Below are 17,712 nucleotides of genomic sequence, written 5' to 3' on the forward strand. Positions count from 1 at the left end.
AGTTGGTACAACTCATACAACTGCCCCATATACGTAACAATCAGTTGTACAATTCGATGAAATTGGTACAATAATTGGTGCGTGTATGCCTCCCATAAGCTACGTTAATCAGGACGTTAAACGTTTAAAAAATTGCTTTCAAGTAGCAATACACTCATCCTTTACTACTACCTACACCTAATGAAATAGGTGTGAAATCAAATGTGGTTTAATTGTCTGGAATATGAATATTTCGATACATTCATGCATTGACATCAAAATATAATTATATTAAGGAATTTTTTAATGTGTCTCTCTAATAGCTTATGGTACAGAAGTTACAGAGTTTTTTTTTTAAGTTCAAACTTAAAAGTACATTTTTTACGGGCAACAATTTACTGCAACGGCCGCAGCGTAATAGCACAACCTGTGAAAAACGTTACTGCCTTCCTTTCTTGAACAGTGAAAAACGTGGTAAAAACGGCCATCTTTGTTTATTTTCATTTGAACATTGTTCCTATTGCTCAATGCGCATATATAGTTTTGAGCACATCTTTGTTTTCAATTACAATTTTTTACAATATAAAATATCAAAACTGAAAACAAACTATTAAAAAATAGTTTATATATTTATAAATAATAGTATTCGACTCTGATTTTGAGTTACTTTAAGAAAATTTCAAATATATTGAACAGATTGAATTATAAAAGTTGATAATTACTGCAGTATATCGATATCGGCAACCCTGCGTTGTGAGAGAGCATTCAGCTGCCACGTTATCTGCGGCGAAAATCCAAATGTCGTGAATTCTCACCTCATCCCACGTCAAAGAGAGAAGGGAGAAGTCACTGTTCAGTTACATTGCGCGCCCACAAGATAGGTCGTGCCAGCTGACTCGGGTCACGATTTTACGTTTTCACTGGTTGAAACTTACAACACAACACAACATGAAACTTAGAGCGCTATTACATGAACCAACTTGCTACTATTGCTAATTCTCGGGCTGTCGCCCATTACCTTCACACGAGTTTTTTTCTCATTCTCTTTCACTTTGCTTTAACCCATTGTCTACTCTTTACTTTAACCCATTGTCGTTTCTGTTTCTTTATAGGTATTTGGGCCACTCTATCACATATATTGATCAGTTCTGTGAATTAAGAAATACTTTTTATTTATAATTCAAAATTAAAACAAAGATTGTATGACAGACTTTCACATACATACATATATCACCCTTTTCACTATCGTCTGAATCAATTTTTATGGCTTTCTCCATACATTTCACAATATCTTTAATTAATTCGATTTTTTCGTCATACTCCATTTTCTAAAATATTTATATTATATTATGTATAAGTATCTGTATACATATTTGCAAATTACTTACCAAAAGATGAAATTAAATTTTTTAAATATATTCAAAATATTAATTTCAAAAAAAAATATACGCAAATGCAACTATGTACTACGAAAGAAAGAACACGAATGCCGAAAAACGTCGCAGCGAACTGTTACGAATAAGAACACAAAGCGAGTTGCTGAACACTGGAAACTCGGCGCGATTCTCCTCTCTTCGTCGCCCTCTCGCCTATAAACCAAGAGTTGCCGCAACAAAAGTTGCTTTATGTAATAGCCGAATTATAAACCCTTTCACATACGCAATAGTGTCGATTGTATATATGGAATCGCCCTTAAAAACTTATTTCAACAGAAACCTTTGGTAACCACTCGTGTGTAATTAACCAGTTATTTAACCGATAGTGGTTTTTCAAGGCAGTAAGCATTCTATACTACAGCACGAAACCTATATATGTTTTTGCTACAATCAATACAATCAATATGCAAATTTGTTTTGATTCTATGGTCAATATTATATTGCTAGCGGGAACACTTATATAGGGCAAACAAAATATGCAAGGAGTTGATCATACCAATTGCATATGGAAACGTGGTGTTAATGAAAATTCACTATATTGTGCCGGAAATTTCATAATATTTCACCGATAATATTATTTCGTGGGAAAATAAAATGGCAGTTAAGTTAACAGCTAACATAAATAATCCTCCTATAAGTAAGTTTATGAAATTTTCAAGTTATAGGTTATTATTAATATTTTTTTTAGAGTTGTATTTATATTTTCATTGATATCAAAGTTAATGTTGTTGTAATTTTAACTTTTTTCAATGTTCCAAGGTGGTTTGGCAACTGCTCATCTTATAAGCGACACTATAGAAGTTGAAGTTGCTTGGGGTAATGAAACCACGCTTCAATTTCCAGACAAACGCCAGCTTCTTTGTCATTCTAATAATGATGTGTTGAGGGCGCTGGCACGTGTGGCTCCAGAGTATAAGCTTTATGGAGAAAATGCTATTGAACGTTCCCAAATAGATCATTGGTTGTCGTTTTCATTAACATGCGAAGATGACATATCCTGGGCATTGACATTTCTCGATAAATCAATTGCCCCTGTAACTTATCTAGTAGCGAACAAGCTAACCATTGCTGATTTTGCTCTTTTCAACGAGATGCATGCACGTTATGAGTTTCTTTCAGCTAAAGGCATACCACAACATGTGCAACGCTGGTATAACCTTATAAATTCGCAACCTCTGATTCAAAAAGTGTTGGAGGCGTTGCCAAAAGAAGCACTTGGTGCAGCCAAAAGATCCAAAAGAAGCAATGGTGTTAAACTAAGTGAGTGCGAAAGTTCACATTTGTCCGATAGGCCAAAAACAAATGACCGTAAGCAGGAAGGAAAATTTATAGATCTACCCGGTGCGGAATTGGGTAAAGTAGTAGTACGATTTCCTCCAGAAGCTTCTGGATATTTGCACATTGGACATGCTAAAGCTGCCCTATTAAATCAATACTATGCATTAAACTTTAATGGCAAACTAATAATGCGATTCGACGACACTAATCCAGCGAAGGAAACTGTTGAGTTTGAAGAAGTTATTTTGGGCGATGTCGAATTATTACAAATTAAACCAGATGTTTTTACCCACACATCCAATTACTTTGAAATAATGTTACAATATTGCGAACAAATGATTAAAGATGGCAAGGCATATGTAGATGACACGCCGGCGGACAAAATGAAAGTTGAACGTGAACAACGTGTAGAATCAGTGAACCGGTCAAATGGTAATATAAATAATATTTGGCTGATTTGGATTTTACACTATGCTTTCTTTCAATTCAAGACGTGGAAAGAAATCTATCATTGTGGCAGGAAATGGTGAACGGCACAGATATGGGCCAAAAGTGCTGCGTTCGGGCAAAAATTGACATGTTGTCAGCAAATGGCTGCATGCGTGATCCAACGATATACCGTTGCAAGAATGAACCTCACCCACGTACAGGCACAAAATACAAGTAACTATCATTTTTTTCTATTTTAATGGTCAGGAAGTTGTAAATTTCTGGAACTTTTAAGGGTCTATCCTACGTACGATTTTGCTTGTCCGATTGTTGATTCAATAGAAGGAGTTACCCACACGTTACGTACAATGGAATACCACGATCGTGATGATCAATTCTATTGGTTTATAGATGCGCTAAAGTTGCGAAAGCCTTACATATGGGAATACAGTCGCTTAAATATGACAAACACAGTGTTGTCTAAACGTAAGCTGACATGGTTCGTTGAGTCTAGATTAGTGGATGGATGGTAAGATGAATAATAATATAAAAATTCAATATTATATGAACAAGCAATATCAAATTCTTCATAGGGATGATCCACGTTTTCCGACAGTGCGGGGAATTATTCGACGAGGCATGACTGTTGAGGGTTTACGCGAATTTATTATAGCCCAAGGTTCAAGTAAATCTGTAGTGTTTATGAATTGGGATAAAATTTGGGCATTTAATAAGAAAGTGATCGATCCAATTGCACCTCGTTACACTGCATTGAACTACGATAATCGTGTTATTGTAAATGTTTTGGATGCAAAAATCGAAAAAATTGAGGTACCTAAACATCCAAAAAATGAGAGTCTTGGAATGAAAGAAATAACAATCGGCCCACGTGTATATATCGATTATGATGACGCGATTGCCCTTAAAGAAGGGGAAAATGCCACCTTTATAAATTGGGGCAACTTGTTAATAAAAAAAATACATAAAGATAACAGCGGTAAAATATTAGAAATTGATGCGACTTTAAATTTGGATAATAAGGACTTTAAAAAAACATTAAAACTTACTTGGCTTGCTGTGGAAAACAATGATTCCCTTTATCCGCCCACATTCTGTGTCTACTTTGACAATATTATAAGTAAAGCAGTATTGGGGAAAGATGAAGACTTCAAACAATACATTGGTCACAAAACTAGGGTAAATTCTTCTATATTATTTAATAACTGATATACAACAGTAAATTGTTTTAATTTTTTTAGGAAGAAATAAAAATGCTTGGTGATCCCGAACTAATGAAATGCAAAAAAGGAGACATAATCCAGCTTCAACGACGTGGTTTCTTTAAAGTTGATGTTGCTTATGCGCCAGCCAGTCCTTTCTCGAATGTTGTAACGCCGGTCATTCTGTTCTCAATACCTGATGGCCACACTAAAGATATGCCATCTTCAGGCTTGAAAATAAACGCAAATTTACAAGATGTTAAAAATGTGAGTAGTATAATTTAATCTGTATATTTCAAAATGATAGTTATACTAGTAGAATTTTAAAACATTTTGTACATCTGGTATATTAAGTTTTCGTGATGTTTTCCATATTATACATATACATATGTATGTATATATATATACACTTGTCAGAAAGTCTATTGGTTGCTATTGATTAATGTACGCGGTTCAACTTCATTTGAGTCATTGCGTACTGTGAATGGTACGGTGTGTGCAAGTTTTGGAGAAGCATGCCAGTAATTACAATTGCTGGAACATAATAATCGCTGGAATCAAACGATGGACGATGCGATAGCTACTTCGTATGCCACTGAAGTTCGCACACTTTTCGCGATGATCATTTCATCATATCTGCCTTCAAATCTGTGTCAATTATGGGATACGAACAAAAATTACATTGCCAAAGACATTTTACATCGCATTCGTTAAGAATTGGAAATGGGCAAATTTCGATCGTCTTGACAATGAAGGCGAAGCCGTGAATTATTGCGTAAAATTTCTAAATTCTTTGGAGAGGCTTGGTATGCCGGCGCATCATTTGCGTCTCACAGTTGGGTCTGCCATTATTATGTTTCGCAATCTTCATTCGCCGAAACAGTGTAATGGAACTCGACTGATTGTGACGCAGCTATCGAATACAAGGGCGCCGAATGCTTGGTGCTACAAATTCTTTTGAGTTCCAACGATTTGCCATTTCAGTTCAAAACTATTCAGTTTCCAGGAAAAATTGCATTTGAAATGACAATCAACAGAACACAAGGAATCGAGAATAGACCCCCACATATCCAATATATATCCTCCGAGCAATGAGTCTCCGCATGACACCTCTTTGCATGCCCCACTAACCCATACTTTTCTTTTTGGTCCGACCAAGTCAAATCAGCACTTTTCTTGGGCCTCCCGTTAGATGACGTCGACGACAACTTAGCGAATCCTTACCATCCAAATGGGGACTAGGTATCCGCTAAAGCAACAACAACAACAAAAGTTATCGTCCCAAAAAAAAACTTTTTAGGCAGTTTTGTGATTGTTTGAGCACGCGTTAGAGATAAGCACAGACAGCGAGAAATTACGGCATGTTTTACAGTTTTTAAGAAAGACGAAAGCTCAAGTCTGGCGACTCATAATGTGAGTAGTGGTTGTAGTCCTCTATCCCATTATTGTTATTTTGATATCATAGATGTAGCACTATCTGCAAGATTTGATCGTTAAAAAAATGGAAACCGTATCGAATCCGATAGTCAATTAACTGTTTCGAATACCCATGAGCAAAACATTGCACGAAAACTGTCAATTCCCACGACAGCCGGTTCTACGCACCGGAATTGACTCGGATTTTATCCGACCAAGGGCTGTCCTTTCGGCGATCTAACCCCGTTTGGATCGGTAAGCATTAATATGTGTTTGTCGTCATTAGAGCAACGCCTTGCAGCAGGGTTGCTCCGTATCCTCCTGACTCGTGCTGGCATTGAGTCCAACCCGGGCCCGGAGGAATTTTTCTGCTGCGTCTGCGCTAAAAGGCTCCATCCAAACTCCACCTCGGTCAGGTGCAATACATGCAATGGATGGAGCCATCTTAAGACCTGCTCAGGCCTTAAGACCCACAGGGAGTGGACCACGCGTTACGTGGCCCCGTGTTGTCTGCGCAATACTGCGACACAAGCCTCCACGGCTGTGCAACCTGCACACTGTTCGCGCGCCGCGCCGCCACTCAATCAGAGTGGCCAACAAAGGACCTCTACGGTCAGGAGCTCAAACAGGCAACACAGCTCCCACTCTGACTTGTCCCCCCCCCCAACCTTCATCCCGCTCCAATCCTCGTGCGAGAACCAATCAGCAACTCTTGGTTCCTCGCACAGTCTGCTCCGTGTGTCAGGCTGTCATACGTCGGAACGTCGCATCAGTTAAGTGCAATTCCTGCACTAGCTGGTGCCACTTCCCGACGTGTTCCGGCCTGCGCACCACACGTGAGTGGAGTGTCACCTACGTTGCCCCATGCTGCAGGAGTCTGCCCCCGCAACTCACAACAGTGGCGTCGCCAACCAACACCCCAGTGCGACAACCGCCCCCGCGGGTTCTGCAGCTGCAACAAATACCACCAACACGTCACTCCCTCACCCCCAGGATCACCCACGGACACCCGCGACAAACCCGACTCCTTCAATTTAACTGCAACGGACTCCAGAGCAAGATCGAGGAGATAGTTGCACTTATGAATCGGGAACGTGTATCGATAGCTGCGGTCCAAGAAACCAAGCTAAACAGCCGCTCAGATCTTCTGAGTTGTGCAGGTTTCAACGTTTTACGTAAAGATCGCGAGCGAGATGGTGGTGGTGGCCTAGCCTTCATATTGCACAACACCGTGCAGTATCGTTTAATCGAAGAAGACATCGACCCCAGGGATACTACCCTAGAATGTCAGGGCATAGCTATCCGGTCAGGTGATGTCGAGCTCGAAATATTTAATATATACATCCCCCCAGTTACATGTTGCCCTACAGGATATCACCCGAATATAGGTGCGCTACTTCGTGGTGAAAACCGTATGGTACTAGGCGACTTTAACGCGCACCACGATCTTTGGCATTCCTGCCTGTCAAATGATCGTAGGGGGATGGAGCTGGCGGAACAGATTGACGATTCGACATTCTGCACAATGAATGACGAAGCCCCCACCAGAGTTATGGGCACCTGTAATAGCTCGCCGGATATTACCATTGCTAGCGGTGGCCTGATAAACAGCATAACCTGGCGACCTATGCTAACTCTTGCATCAGACCATCTGCCCATAATTATCTCGATCGAGAAGCCTCCCGATTTCGTTTCTGTGGACAACCGTACCTTCATTAACTTCAAAAAAGCTAATTGGGTCGGCTTCACAGAATTCACTGAGAGCACCTTCAACGCTCTACCCATTCCTACGGACGTATGCGTTGGCGAACGTCAATTCCGCAAGGTGATCGCAGCAGCTACTGCTCGCTTCATCCCGGCTGGAAGAATAGCGGAAATCCGCCCCAATTTCCCAGCCGAAGCAGCTGTCTTAGCTAATGAGCGCGACACCTTACGCCATGCCGATCCCGGGGATCCCCGAATAAGGGATCTCAATTTGGAGATTCGGCGAGTGGTAAATCAACATAAGCGGACGAAATGGATAGAGCACCTGAAGTCCTGCAGCCTCTCCACCGGTGTGAGTAAGCTTTGGGCTACTGTCAAAGCTTTGTCTAATCCGAAGAGACACGACGACCGAGTTGAAGTTCAATTCAATGGTCGTGCCTCTTCGGACCCGAAGAAGTGCGCGAGCTATTTTAGCCGGCAGTTTACACTGCACCCTTCGGTAGACAAAGCTAAGAGATGTGTTAACCGGCGGCTGCGCAAAATGCCAAACAACTGCGCGCCACTTACTTTCACCGGCGAGGAGGTTCAGAGTGTCATCACAAAAGCTAAATCATCCAAATCCATTGGCCCTGATGGAATCAACATGCTAATGCTAAAGCATCTAGGCTCGGCGGGAGTAGGTTATCTCACCAGTGTCCTCAACTTGTCACTAACCACCCTTCAAATACCCGATGTGTGGAAAATCGGAAGGGTGGTGCCACTACTGAAACCTGGGAAACCCGCCAACAAAGGGGAATCTTATCGCCCGATAACTCTCCTCTCCCCAGTAGTGAAGACACTTGAGGCCCTGCTACTCCCGACTTTCACTCACCACCTGAGCCTAGCCAGCCAACAGCATGGATTCCGAAAAGTGCACAGCACCACCACAGCACTTAGCGTCATAAACACCCAGATAGTTCGTGGCCTCAACCAGAAGCCACCCTGTGAGAGAACGATCCTCGTAGCGTTGGACTTGTCAAAAGCCTTTGACACAGTCAACCACACAACGCTATTGCAGGACATAGAAAAAACAACGCTTCCTCCAGGGTTAAAGAGGTGGACCATGAACTACCTGAGTGGTCGCCAGTCATCCGTACTATTTCGAGGCGAAACATCTAAACTGAGAAGAATTAAACAGGGGGTTCCGCAGGGTGGTGTCCTCTCCCCACTACTGTTTAACTTCTATATCTCGAAACTCCCACAACCACCAGAGGGGGTCTCCATAACCTCATACGCTGATGACTGCACGATATTGACGTCGGGCAATGGAATCGATGGCATGTGTTCGAAAGTGAACAGCTACCTCTCCGACCTTTCTCGTTTCCTCACTGCACGGAATCTCCAACTTTCCCCCACCAAATCCACAGCGACTATATTTACAAACTGGACGAAGGAGTATAGACTTGAGCTTGATATTGCAGTCGATGGCGTCAAAATTCCGACTGTCAATAACCCTAAAATTTTAGGCGTAACCTTTGATAGTCTATGCTCCTTCACTCCCCATACGACCGCGATTATCGCCAAAGTACAGAGCCGCAACAAGATCCTCAAGTCGCTAGCCGGCAGCACATGGGGAAAAGACAAAGAAACGTTGTTGGCAACTTACAAGGCAATCGGCCGGCCGGTCCTCAACTACGCAGCACCGATATGGTCGCCTGGATGCAGTGGCACGCAGATGAGGAAACTACAGACCTGCCAGAACACAGCACTCCGGACTACGACGGGATGTCTCTTGATGTCTCCCATCGAACACCTCCATAGTGAGACGCGCATGCTTCCTGTAAAGGAGCATAATGAACTTCTCTCCAGGCAGTTCCTGCTGGGATGTTTCCGTAGGAATCACCCTTGCAGCCATCTGCTTGGAGCGGAGCCGCCTCCTAGGAGCATCAAGAGGTCATTCCTCGACTACGTCGACGACGTCGTACAGTACGCCGACCGAACTTCGGACGCTACAGACTTCAGACAGGTACTGACCGCCATCCACAGTGGAGCCATTAACACCTTCACCGACTCCCTTCCCGTGAATGGCGTTCTTGGAGTCAAAGCACCACCTATTGCAGATGAAGAGCTCCAGTTGCCGCGAGAAACGCGAGTGACCCTAGCGCAACTTCGTTCTGGGTATTGTAGCAGGTTAAACTCCTACTTATCCAGAATCGACCCCGACATATCCAATATATGTCCTGCATGCAACGAGTCTCCGCATGACACTGGCCACCTCTTTGCATGCTCCACAAACCCAACTCATCTAACACCTTCCTCCCTTTGGTCCGACCCCGTCGAAACAGCGCGTTTCCTGGGCCTACCGTTAGATGACCTCGACGACAACACAGATGACCCTTACCACCCTAACGGGGATTAGCATATCCGTTAAAACAACAACAACAACGAAAACTGTTAGAAACAATTGAAATAAGCCTCGATACAAAACGAAGCTCGAGCAAATAAGAGCTAAGTTAGGGTGAAACCGGACATTTTCTACTCTCGTTGTTCAAAAAGGAACATAGGGTTGTTACCAAAAGATCCCACTTAGTCGGGGTGCAAGAATATATTTTTTGTATTCTACATATTAAGAATATTAAAAAATATAAAAATGAAATATTTCTCACTTGACGATGTGTCTATAAATTTTAGTCCCCCACCAGAGGTAAGATAATAATGCTATATACCTTCTTAAAGTGGCGTTATACGATGAGTACTGACGTCGAAAATATGTATTGGAAAATATGTAACAGTCAGAGAGGAAGATCAGGAATACCTGAATATTCTATGAAGAGATAGTTCGCGGGAGAAAAAAGATTTTAAACTTGATATACAACAGTTACAAATGGCTCAGCAGCAACACTATTTTTAGCAGTGTTGTTGCAGGAGATTGATAACATTTACTGTAAAGGCAGTTAAAAAGTATATGACGTCACCAATAACGATTTTTATATACCCGATCTCATGACTGGGGGTCACACTAGCTTTACAGAGTGCAGAATTTCATTTCAAAAAATTGTTATCAAATAATCGCGAAAGGTTTTTACCAATGCAAACAGCGATGGAAACGGTGATTAGGGGAAATGTTTGAGTAAAGGAGATACCAACCAAAAGTGCAATATATTTGGAGAAAAATAGCATGATTGATACAGAGATGTCTACGTGGAATTTGGTAGTGTATTACAACATGGAACTCTATTTCAATCAAACTATTCATCACATTCGGTTTGGAACGATGGATGCAGATGATCGAAAGGACTTAGATCAAGACCTAACTAAATTATTAGACAACGAGAAGAATTTAAAACAATTGATAAATTGATTCATCGTTGAATAATGCGAAGAAATCGCAAGAAGAAGTGTGAAAAACTTTCGTAAAGATGAATGTACAATTAATTTATTCTACTCAGAATTAATAAAAAATCTGAACGCCGAGAAGATGGTATTCATTTAACAAATGATGGTAACACAACTCGTTATGACGTTGACGGAATGTGAAAATATTCAATCGTCAGTTATAAATTTTTTAATTGACATTAACCATGAACATTTAAATCCACAACTTTTACGACCAGACAGACAAATGGTCGAAGAAATATCCAAATATCCAAAATTCAAATTGAACTATCTCCAGAGTTGACACTTTTGGGAGTGAAGTACTAAAAAATGTGTAAAATCTAATGAGTGAGTGAGAAAGGAACTATAATGAATTGGATAGGTGCGATACAAGTCTAGACAACCATTACATATATACAGGAAGCTGACCATGGAAACCATCCTCAGTCCATTCATCTCAAATCTCGGTATAACGTGACATGGCAACAGCGAACTGTCTGTTCAAAAAGGGTCATTGGACTTACTAATGGATAGAACTTCAAAGTGGTAATAGTTGACTTTATAACATATTTTCTGATGGAACTATAGTGTAGATGCAACAAATCAAAGGACTTTTTCTACATACCTTCGAAGGGCATAATGGAATTAGGAGAAGCATGCACTAGGTGCTAGAAAGGAGTGGTAGCAATCATCATTTATTATCGGTTAAAAATCAGGCTACGATTTTAAGCTGCAGTCGCTGCAGAAGTTACTTTCGTCGCCCGGGAGAATATTTAAAAGTGAACATGTGCCAAAGGGTCCCACTTAGTCGGGGTGCAGGAATATGTTTACTCTTTTTATATATTCCACATATTAAGAATATTAAATAGTATAAAAATGAAATATTTCTCACTAGATAACGAGTCTATCAATTTTAGTCCCTCACCAGAGGTAAGATAATATAGCATAGCTCGTCATCATTTGGTTACCGTCTCGATATACTGTAGTCAATCAGCCCTATCACGCAATCCATCATAGAGTGTTTTTTCGGGAAAGTTACGAAACTGCTATCATGCAATTCGAACAGTTCCGAAAGTAAGTTCGAAATTCGTAGAGTTGCGTTCACTGAATTCACTCGGAACGGAAAATTTTTAAGTTTAGCGGAATTTTTGTACGACAGGTTTGTGCTAACGGAGAAATAAATTTCCATATGTGAGAGTCATGATTGCTGCCAGGAAACTGAACATTGACATAACGTATTTTCATTTTATTGTCACATATCTGCAAAACATTGATTAAGATGTTTGAAATGCGAATTTGTCACCAAACTTACAATCATGGCATTGATACTAAAGTATCCTTTGCGGTTATAATAGAGAAACTTATCTTTAGTTGGGGCAACGATTTTAATATGTGTCCCGTCTACACATAAAATCGCGCCTGGAAATCCGTATTTCTGAAAAAAATCCTTTTTCGCTTCCCTTTTTTCAACATCACTTAAATCGAGGTTTATCCACTGAGGGCACAAATGAGACTGAAGCAATCCCAATACTTCTTTTAAGATGCAACAAAATGTTGACTGAGCCATTGGAATATCGAAGTCTTTACCCACTCCATGCTGATAGCCTCCTTCAGCTAAAAACCGTAAAACTGAAGACAATCGATGAAGTAAAGATATAGACGACGATCTTGAAGAACTTGCATTCCTCAATAGAACATCGAGGACATACGTAAAGGCCGCCTTATTTAAGCGATAGTTTTTAATAAACCTGTTTTAGAAAAATAATTTTAATAAAATTTAACAATGAATTTTTATGGATTTATGAACTGTACATTTTTTCGTCCAAATCGAAAGGGTTACCCCTGTCCCTCAGTGATTTTCGGTGAATTTTTATATCACGCCGACTTCTCTCACGTTCTTCCTCAAGCAACATAAATGAAAACGTTAGCGAATACATATTTTTTGTTCGTAAAATCAATTTGAATATAAACGTTTCCACTTTTATTAATCCTAATTTTTATTTTTTCTTCTACACAGCTGATTTCGAAATGTCAAAATTCAAAATTAAGTCTGGCAACAAAAGTTTCGAATTCACATGAATTCAATGATAGAAAATTGTTCGTATTCGTAGCGGACATTCGTATTCGTAGCTTTGCTACGATGGATTGCGTGATAGGGCTGAATATGTAATTTCTACGGGCTCAACTATTTACAAATTTCACTCACTACGGGCGGCAACTGAGGAAGGGAGGAATTCTTTGTTTCTGCTATAAGTCTGTTCATTATGAAATGACAAACCAAACTAAATATAAATCAAGTAACAGCTGTCATTAAACCAACTCCGATCAAGTATTTCTCCATTGAAAACCACACGCATAAAAAACACCCGTTTTAATCTACCTTTTTAAACTGCCTAGTTAACTCAAATGAGGCTATATTTAATATGTTGGGTATACAAAGAAAAAATCAAACAGAGAATCGGTTTATTTGAATATTTATAAAAGGAAATTACTATTTTGGGGTTAGGAGAAGATTTGGACTGATGCAATAACTTTTATTCAAGTACACTTGAGTCTGCTAGAATTACGAAAATTATTAAATGTAGTAAATGGGAACGTGGGCAATGTGTGCAGCGATTTCATAAATTTTCTACATTAAACTATATTACATATATCCAATATTTTACTCTCATTTAATACGCTATAAAGCTAACCAGAAGTTTGGAATTTGTATCTTAAGTATATGGAGCTAGCAGAAGTATTCGGCCGATGTTTATTTATTATTGACATACAAGTCTGTCATGTTTACTGTGACCCTCACAATCTCCATTTGGGAGCTTGAGGTCCGATTGCGACAAGTTTCGGACATGATATGGCTTACATTAAAAACATTATTTGTAAGACGTACTGATGTAAACGGGGTTATTTCTTAATACTTTCCCCCAACTTTTGATAGTCTTTGCTCGACGACCGCGATTATTCCCAAAGAACAGAGCCGCAACAAAACCCTCAAGTCACTAGCCGTCAGTACATGAGGAAAGGACAAAGAAACGTTGTTGGCAACTTACAAGGCAATCGGCCGGCCGGTCCTTAAATACGCGGCACTAATTTGATCGCCTGGATGTAGTGGAACGCCGACGAGGAAGCTTCAGACTTGTCAGAATACTGCACTCCGAATTACGCATGACACTGGCCAACCCCACACACCTCTCCCTTTGGTCCGACCCCGTCGAAACAGCACATTTGTTGGGCCTTCCGTTTTAGATTAAGTCGACGACAACTTAGCTAATCCTTATCATCCTAATGGGGACTAGGTACCTACTAGAACAACAATAAGCATTATTTGTGGAAACTTTTATTACAATAACCTCATTGAAATCATAAAGAATTTAACTTTTCACACACTGATATACGGATAGAAATATATTTTTACGCACCAAATTGAAATGGATAGAGTACTTCCCGAGATATAAGATTTCACCCAAAGTTGGGAAATATCAGTCCTTAAAACTCTTAAGTACAGTCTTATCTGTTGCTGCTTCTTCCATATTTATTTAGCAAGGTTCGCAATTTAGTAGTTTTCAATATATCCGATATGAGCGTGGTTACAATACCAATTCACGCATTGTACCCGCTGTATGAGGAGGAGCCAAAAAATTACTCCCCAGCAAGTTGCTCGTATATAATTTTAAATTAAAGCTAAAAAATATGGCGATTTTAAATTAAATTGTTATAATGACGTGGAGGAAAAACGATGTACTATGGTGAAAGCCAAAATCATGAAAAAAGTAAAGAGTTGCTTGCTTTGTTATACCCAAATACTTTTTCATGTTTTCTTTTAATCAGATATGATCAGTCACTTTCAAGCTGCAGCAGACATCAGTCCAGTTTTGTTTTAAACGCTGCTTCGCTACTTTACTACTACATTTGAAACGTTGAAATTAACCAAAAATATAAAGTGAAAGCACAACAGTATAGATAGGTGGAGTTGTTTATGTTGTGTCACGTAACTTTTAATTTATGCTTTGATCATTTAATGTTGTTATAAATTTGTGTTGACGTCGACAAACCATATCTTATTTCAGATGTTTGTATAAAAGTAAAAAATATTAACGGTTATAATTAAATGATAAAAGTTCTTTAATTTTACTGATTTTAGATTGTTAAACCATCCACGATTCCTATTTCTACAGCATCCTCTTTGAACGAAAAGATTTCTGAACAAGGTAATATTATACGTGATCTGAAAGCAAAGAAATCTACAAAGGATAAAGTTGATTCAGAGGTTAAGAAGCTGTTAGAACTTAAAGCTCAATTTAAAACGTTAACTGGTCAAGATTGGAAACCTGGTACAAGTACATTTGATGTACCACAATCGAACGCTGAAGCCGATGTTGAGCAAATACTCAATAAAATTGCTGATCAAGGCGAGAAAGTCCGTCAGCTAAAATCGCAAAAAGCCGATAAAACGGTTATAGAAACAGAAGTTAAGGTACTAATTTCTCTTAAAGCAGATTATAAGAAACTTACTGGAAGTGATTGGAAGCCAGCATCTATAAAACCAGTGGTTGTTAAGAAAGAGAAGTGTCCAGAGCAACCATCAGCTAGTACCGTTGCAGATTTGCTTGCGAAAATATCTAAACAGGGAGACAAGGTCCGTTCACTTAAGAACGCTAAAGAAGAAAAAAACATTATAGATGCCGAAGTTAAATTATTGTTGGCACTAAAAACGGATTACAAAAGTCTCACTGGACAAGAGTGGAAACCGTCTTCTAAAATTGTTGAAGAACCTAAAATTGATTTGACCGACGATGATAGTGGAGACCTCAGTGCACTCCTTACACAGATAAAATTTCAAGGTGACAAAATTCGTATATTGAAATCTGAAAAAGCTACCAAGGCTACAATTGACCTTGAAGTGCAAAAATTATTGAGTTTAAAAGCTGATTTCAAACAAAAAACCGGCACAGATTGGACACCCAACATTAAGATGGAACCAAAAGCTGTTGCCAATGACGACATTTTAAATAAAATGTCCGCGTCTCCCGAGAAAGAATTGTTAACCAAGGAAATCAACGCGCAAGGTGATAAAGTTCGTACTGCCAAGTCGAATAATTTACCAAAAGAAAATATTGATGCTGAAGTGAAAAAATTGTTGGCGCTCAAGACGAAATACAAAGAAATTACTGGAACTGATTTTCCAAACGTTGGCGGACGTGGGGGTAATAGCTCAAAAAAAGGAAGTGAAAGTAATCGTTTAACTCAAAACAAGGAAAAAGCACAACTTAAAGCGGAAGTTAATGTCGTGGCGGGTGGACTTAAGAAGCAGACACGTCTTGGGCTTGAAGCTACAAAAGAGGAAAATCTACCTGAATGGTATTCGCAGGTATGGCTATTTAATATTTAATGTAACATTAGTATCCATACGATGTATGACTATTTTCTTTTAGGTCATTACCAAAGGCGAACTAATCGAATATTATGATGTGTCTGGTTGTTATATATTGCGCCACTGGTCGTTTGCAATTTGGAAATTTATTAAAACTTGGTTTGATGCCGAAATAACCAAAATGGGCGTTAAAGAGTGCTACTTTCCCATATTCGTTTCACGTGCTGCTCTTGAACGAGAAAAGACTCATATTGCTGATTTCGCGCCAGAAGTTGCATGGGTGACAAAATCGGGGAACTCTGAATTGGCTGAACCAATTGCTGTGCGACCGACCTCCGAAACTGTTATGTACCCGGCGTATGCAAAGTGGATTCAGTCCTATCGTGATTTACCCATACGTTTAAACCAATGGAACAACGTTGTGGTAAGTAAACAGCCACTGCATATTTATGATTAATAAAAAATTAAGAAAATCAAAAAATCCAAATATTAAATGTGTGTATTTATATGCACTACAATTTTTATCTGCTTACCTATCAATTATTAACTTCTAAAATTCAATTTTTTGATCAATACATTCATGAGAGCATTTCAAAAAATTCCTTCGCGTTACAAAGAATGTGAAGATAAAAAGGATTTCCTGTTTCGCTTTCTTGATGTCATTCATTATCGCAAACCTTCTAGAGGTAAATTCGACTTTACGATGGCGGTCCAAAATCTTTGGTGTTAACTGTTAGTATAGATCCGAAAAAATAGTGCTGTGATTTCTTCAGAGAGACTAAGCAAAAATTGGCCACCAACTGTCGCTAGGTTTGCTCGAGTGGGCGAGTGCGCAAATGCGCTAATTTTATTGTAACTAAACCTATAAAACATTTTTGCCTGCAATCTATGGTGTAGTAATTAAACTCAATTTCAAATTCCTTTGGATTATTTTATCTCTCCTTTTAAATTCTTCAGCGAAATCTTGATTGATCCTCATAACATTAAATATCACTTCGTTTATACATACATATATCAAAATAAAATGGAGAACTTAGCAGATTATTATTACTTTTACCTTCTTAATTGAATTTAATCAATTTATTTATTATACGAATTTAATGTCATCGTGCTCTTTTTTATTTAGAGGTGGGAATTTAAGCATCCCCAGCCATTCCTGCGAACTCGTGAGTTTCTCTGGCAAGAAGGTCATACTGCGTTTGCCACTAAAGCAGAAGCCGATCAAGAAGTATTGGATATTTTAGATCGTTATGCGCATATATACACGAATCTTCTTGCTATACCTGTTGTAAAGGGCCGTAAAACAGAAAAGGAGAAATTCGCTGGAGCCGATTATACTACTACTGTAGAAGCTTTTATTTCCGCATCAGGTCGCGCCATTCAAGGCGCCACCAGTCATCATTTAGGTCAAAATTTTTCGAAAATGTTCGAGATTGTGTTTGAAGACCCCGAGACGCAACAAAAGCAATTTGTATTCCAAAATTCTTGGGGACTAACTACACGTACAATTGGTGTCATGATTATGGTG

The 17,712-nt window shown here is 39.3% G+C and overlaps 1 protein-coding gene across 1 annotated transcript; it reads left to right on the plus strand.

Moving 5' to 3' along the window:
• Positions 1–1,821: 1,821 nt before the first annotated feature.
• On the plus strand, positions 1,822–17,712 carry LOC105232615 (bifunctional glutamate/proline--tRNA ligase; the record flags this gene model as incomplete). Its single annotated transcript, XM_049447718.1, is given in 9 exon segments — positions 1,822–2,052; positions 2,175–3,125; positions 3,185–3,356; positions 3,418–3,651; positions 3,716–4,319; positions 4,382–4,609; positions 14,955–16,181; positions 16,246–16,608; positions 17,311–17,712. Coding segments are annotated over 9 exon segments (4,224 nt in total), but the record flags the coding sequence as incomplete, so codon positions are not given.

Source organism: Bactrocera dorsalis, chromosome 2 (assembly GCF_023373825.1).
Source record: "Bactrocera dorsalis isolate Fly_Bdor chromosome 2, ASM2337382v1, whole genome shotgun sequence".
Classification (NCBI taxonomy): domain Eukaryota; kingdom Metazoa; phylum Arthropoda; class Insecta; order Diptera; family Tephritidae; genus Bactrocera; species Bactrocera dorsalis.